Source organism: Lampetra planeri, unplaced genomic scaffold (assembly GCF_965212315.1).
Source record: "Lampetra planeri unplaced genomic scaffold, kcLamPlan1.2.h2 scaffold_670, whole genome shotgun sequence".
Lineage (NCBI taxonomy): Eukaryota > Metazoa > Chordata > Hyperoartia > Petromyzontiformes > Petromyzontidae > Lampetra > Lampetra planeri.
In genome coordinates, this window is record NW_027615493.1 from 6,938 (window position 1) to 12,683 (window position 5,746).

Sequence of the window (5,746 nt, forward strand, 5' to 3'; positions counted from 1 at the left end):
TCTTGTAGGGTATTCCATTTGGTCCTGGGGCTGATTTGGCTCTGGCAGCAGCAAGCTACTTCCAGGACTTTCGGGTGGGCTCATGGGTGTTGAAGTCTGTGCTGGTGGATGGTATGTCCCAAAAAGGCTCTGAGAGGTGCAAGCCTCTGCTCCCTATTCCAGAGGCTCAGGTTGTTGTGCAGGAAGTGATTTGCTTCCGTAGCGCAGATGAGATGGCCGCTGTACTACTGCCCAGTGGAAATAGACCAGGATAAAAAGTATTCTGGGACTGTTAAGGTCATGGTTTTTTAAGAGTAACAATACACTTCTCGTTGGACTTATTATTGCGAGTCTGAGAATGGTGATTTTTGCAACTTTTCCTCATATCAGGCTGGTTGAGTGCCCTCTTGAGACAAGAGAGTGGTTAGGTAAGGTTTAAGAACAGTTTATTCAGAATTGTTGCTTAATTTCACAAAACAGTGATGGCATGAGTGAGACAGCAAACAGATGAATCGACTGAGTGCAGGAAGGTTGGACACTGCAGGCTGAGTTCATCGTGGGATTTGCTGAATTCTGCTTCTGCAGCCATGACTCTGGAACTCCTGGTCAACCTGACGTCCCTTCATCTGTATCGACTCTTCTCTTTGTCCTTGACCTTCTTAGGGGAGTGTCTGTGACTTTTGTCCCGGTGGCTGTGGCTTTTGTTGTGTTCCTCTTTTCCATGTCTCAGCCAGGACTTGCTGTGCTTGTGGTCCCGGTCTCGGGAGCGTGAACGTGAGCCGGATCGCGAGCGGGAACGAGAGCGATGGCGACCTTTCTTCCGATCTCGTCTGGTCTCGTCGTTGTCCTGGAAATGTTGAGGGGAAAAAAAAGACAGTGAGTGAGGAATCACCATTTGAAGAGAGAAAGATGCTCTAATACTTCAAGTTCTACCTTGGTCATCGTTAACTGAGTATAGATTCTGTGAAATGAGTATCGTCCTGGAAATGACACTTCTTCAAAGGTTTGTGTCTTAGATACACTGATAACACAAAACACAACTTAACACCACCTGTTCTAAAACGGAAACAGCCAATGAGGAGGGAGCTACACTGGACCGTCCCTCATTCTGTTACTGACATTCTGTCACCCATCTCCTGCCATGTTGTCCTACGTCCAACCCAAACAAACCCAAAATTCCCAAATACACCTGCACAACCACAGTTACAAAATGAACCTTACAGCGTTTTTACAACTCCCACAATGACTGTTCATCTCTCAGTGAGTCTGCCTCTCACTTGCTTTACACAGGGATGCTCATACACACAAAAAATGTCCAATGGACGGATGGACAAACAAAACTAGCCATGGCAGGTCATTTAATCTTCAGGATTTTAGTAATTACATGAAACTTGTGACGTGATTTACCTGCATGTCGTCTACTAAACGTGAGAGCTACTTCAGAGCTGTTTTCCACCAAATACACCTACTAGCTATTAGGTCACTGCTGTCAGAAGTCACTGCTGTTGATTTATTCTGATTGATTCATTTTTGCCAAGTCTTCAAAAAAGGCACGTGTGCTCAGTGTTTGCAGAGCCTGAGCAATGTTTGACATAAGAAATAGGAAATAAGAAAAAAATTAAATTCTCCTTAAATAATCATGAAAATTGAGATAATTGTGATTGTTTCCTTCAAGGTAATAGCACCTGGAAAATCATGACATGACAAAACAGGTGGAAAAACACCAGAATAAATATCTTTGTTATGTCAAGTTTGGACCGTACCTTGGACTTTTTGGACTTCCTGTTGTCCTCATCTGAATGATGGTGTCTCTTCTCCTTGTGTTTCTTCTCCCTGCTGTTTGCCTCCTCTTCCTCATACAGCAGGTCATATTTGGAACTTTTGGAAAGTTATGGAAATCTCCCACAAATGGATCAATGACCAACGTTTCCAAATTAAAGTAATAACAGATATTCTGAAGTACCACACGTCCATAATAATAATTAAATTTAAAAAAAAAAATCAAAAAAAGAAAATCCAAGATCGCTTTAAAGGATCCAAAGTCGCTTTTAAGGAAACAGACGAGAGAGTACGGACTCTGCTCTGCGCTCTGGTGTCACATGGACACATTCACCAGAGGACATTCTGAAATCTTGAAAATGATTTTCTACATCAATGCTTCTCATGTCCTTCACCAGTTTGACATACTCCCCCTTCCTCGTCTCTCGTGGCATTTAAGGGCCTAACATACTCCACGACAGAAAATGTGAAACGTGGAAGGACTGTGGGAAATGTAGGGTCTCACAGGAAACTACTACGCGGCAGTGCACTGGACTAGGGAGGTCTGCTCCGCTCACAGTACGCTGGAGTCTGTGAGCACCTTTAGGTGAAGCAGCCAGTAGGAAGGCTTTGGAGACCGGTGGGTGCTGAAGGTTCTGGAAGAGTGTCCTGTCATTTCGACCTAAGACCAGATCCTTACAATGATTCAAGCAGGATACTCTTGCTTCGGCTTCACCTGATCTTTGAGAGCCAGTTTGGATCGTTGGTCCAAGTCCCTCTCGTAGGCTTTGAAGTCGTCTTTTTCATACTTCCCACCTGGGACACAGATCACGGTGCTGAGCAGAAAAGGTTGAGAACACGGACACGGACACCAGACCTGCCTGTACCTTTCCCTTTCCATTTGATCTTTGCTACAGACTGGCTGAAGTCTACATGGATCCGTCGGTCGTCAATCAGCACGTTGTCCATTTTGAAGTAGGCCTTCTCGCAGTCCTCCTGCTGCCAAAACACAGACGAAAAACATCTGAACTGGAGGCTCAGTGGAACTATGAGTCCGTCTCATCATTTCAGGATTTTATTTATCAATAAACCTGCTTAGGTCCAATGGTGCCACCACAAGGGTTCTTCACATTCAGTCCTAACTATGACAAAACCTTCAAGCCTGCACACCTCCATTCTGATTCAAATCCTGAATTACTTTTCTCCTTCTGATGTTCAAAGAACGAAAAAAAAAAAATCGGCACTGACAAACTAGGAAAAACAAGTAAGAAACATGACCAGAAGCTCATTCCAAGAATGAGTTTCCAAAAATGTACGCAACCAGATATCATGAAAACGAGCACCCATCGGGACAGTTTACGGAGGAGCTGACAGGAGGACGTGAACCACTGCTCTTATGTCTCACCTTATCAAATTCTATGAAAGCGTAGCAGAGGGATTCTCCAGTTTTCCAGTCTCTGATGATCTCACAGCTACAAGGAGCAGAGTAACATCAGTGAAGAGACAACAGCAGTATGTCTGCACATATAAAACATTTGGACTTTCAGAAACCTTTTTATTTGCCCAAAACGGGAGAAGATGATTTCCAGGTCTTCATCTGTGGTGACCGGGTTGAGTTTGCACACAAACAGCACGTTCTCTGGAGGCTTCATGTCTGCATCAGGGAGGTCTCCCCACCTGGGCAGCGCCACACACAGTGAATAGAGGCCGATTGCTGCATCTCTGGTGTCTGGAGAGGAGAGCAGTTGTCTCACCATCTCCAGCAGAATGGCCTGAGTCTTGGCTTCTTTGGCCTTCACTCTCTCATCCAGCTCCTCAGCTCCTTTCCCATCTGTATCATCTATGACCTCATCCGCGCCGATTCGTCCACTCTGCCCACCGCAGACAGCAGTGTGGTTAGTTCAGCAGTACGGTAAAAGCTGCATTGTACGGCTATTTTGCATTTGTGGATATCTGACGTGCACTCACATCAAGCTGCTCTTTTGTGGGCTCGGGGGACCTATCGGGCACCGGCAGATCAGGAGGGTCATCAAATGGGTCCTCCAGGATCACAGTGTGATTTAACCTGGAGGAACAGGACAGAAATAAGCAGCGTTTAACAGCCACATCATTTAGAGGATTTAATTACAACCTTCAGTCATGGCAACTGACAGACCGAATGTCCTGAAATGGGACAAAATCCTTATCAACGAAGGTCTCGTTGATTTTAGCCAAGATGTCCATGCCTTCCGCCACCTGGCCAAACACTGTATGGACGCCATCAAGGTAGTCCAGGTTCTCACCAGTGGTAATAAGGAACTAAAAACAAAATTGAAGACATTTCATCATGACTGTGACTCTAAATTAACATTGACAGTGATCATGTGGAATCTCAGTCACCTGGGAGCCATGCTGGTCGCTGCCGTTGTTAACCATAGACACCGTCCCCTTCTTTCTGTGTTTGATGCGTGGTGCTTTTTCTGCTTCGAAAAAGCGCGCCTGGTCTCCATACAGTTTGCTAATGACACACACACAATCATAAACAGATAGGACGAATGGACTTATGTAGTCAGGAAACTTAAGCTATGATGATGACGGACCTATAAACTGACTCTCCACCGCGGGCCAGTCCCAGTGGGGTCTCCAGTCTGTATGATGAAGTCTCTCTAAGATGAGACAAGGACATTATGATTATTGCAGCAGCAAGTCAACGCACCCTGTTCAAGCATGTTTACCCTGACAGTCTACTAGCATTTTTATACTGGGAGAAAATACATTGCTATATAAACATATTTTTGACATCACTGTTGGTACCGGTGAGGTTATTGTGAAGATTACAAAAATAAGTAAACTACTGTTTAACAACACTGCTATGATGTCACATTTTGCATTTTACCTGCACGTTGTGGATGAGGCAGTAGTTGTAGTATTTCATCTTGCATAATTTCAGAAAGTTTCAGACACGCTGCAAGAAAAGTACAGTAAATGAATGCTGCTATTGGAGACCCATTAAATAAGTCTACAGAATATGCGGTAACTTGATTAAATTACTTAGATGAGTTACTGTGCTAGCTAACATGGAAGCTAATAACTCCAGCTAGCTCCCTTCACGGACATTGCTACAGCTCATTCGCTGACTCAGCTGCTTCTCGTCAGTGTAATAACTTTAAAACAGCAGTTGCTACCGTACCACGAAATCCGCAATGTCTTACTTTTGGGCCGTTCTTCTGTGAATAAATCTATCACAATATCACCCAGCGTAGTTTCAAGCAGCACCGCCATAGCGACAGCGTTTCTTTTCTTCACTGGTTTTAAACGCTGCAGAGAGGCTCACTACCGCCACCTAAAGGACTGGAGTGCGAAGCAGGAGTGTATTGAAGGAAAATAAACGGCCCATCCGGTGGTTTCTTGGAAACGCAGTTATTTGATTTGATGTTTTTGCATGATGATGTGAGTATATTTTGGGGTTTCAAAGGCAACATACAAGACCTGAGAAAGAAATTGCACTTCCCAGTATATTCCAAAACCTGTCCAAAATTCAAATTTCCATGGAGGTTCAAAATGTATATCTCACAAGACTAAATAATAGAAGAAAACATGAGTATCAAATCAAAGTATCACAAACCTACACACTGCAAAAATGAATAGATTTGTTTATTATTTTTTACAAATAACTTATCTGTTACAATGAGAACTCCCATAAAATCAAAGACACTTTAGATATCCAAATTATTTTTTCCCATTTAATAAAACATTAATAATTTGCCTCTTCACACCGAAATGCAGATTAAGCTGAGAATGTTTTTTTTTTTTTTTTAATGGAAAAGAAAAACACATGGTGTTAAGTGCTTCAGAGACAATTCATCTTCGACTTTCCAATAGTTTTTTTTTTTGAGCATTACCAAGATTTCTTATCAATGTTGCACTTGGATGTAACATGAGATCATCAATAAAAACTCAACAGTTTTTAAGGCACCAATGAGAGGTAATGTTTTACAAATGTGGAAAAAAAATGGAACAAAGAAACAAC

General features: G+C 43.1%; 1 protein-coding gene across 1 annotated transcript; it reads right to left on the reverse strand.

The window, feature by feature from the left end:
• Positions 1–601: 601 nt before the first annotated feature.
• On the reverse strand, positions 602–4,998 carry LOC144741698 (peptidyl-prolyl cis-trans isomerase-like 4). Its single transcript, XM_078624209.1, is given in 15 exon segments — positions 602–826; positions 1,743–1,857; positions 2,457–2,553; positions 2,625–2,736; positions 3,143–3,209; positions 3,289–3,414; positions 3,481–3,608; positions 3,706–3,802; positions 3,893–4,035; positions 4,117–4,234; positions 4,317–4,339; positions 4,341–4,382; positions 4,613–4,672; positions 4,674–4,681; positions 4,929–4,998. Coding segments are annotated over 15 exon segments (1,431 nt in total).
• Between the last annotated feature and the right edge of the window lie 748 nt (positions 4,999–5,746).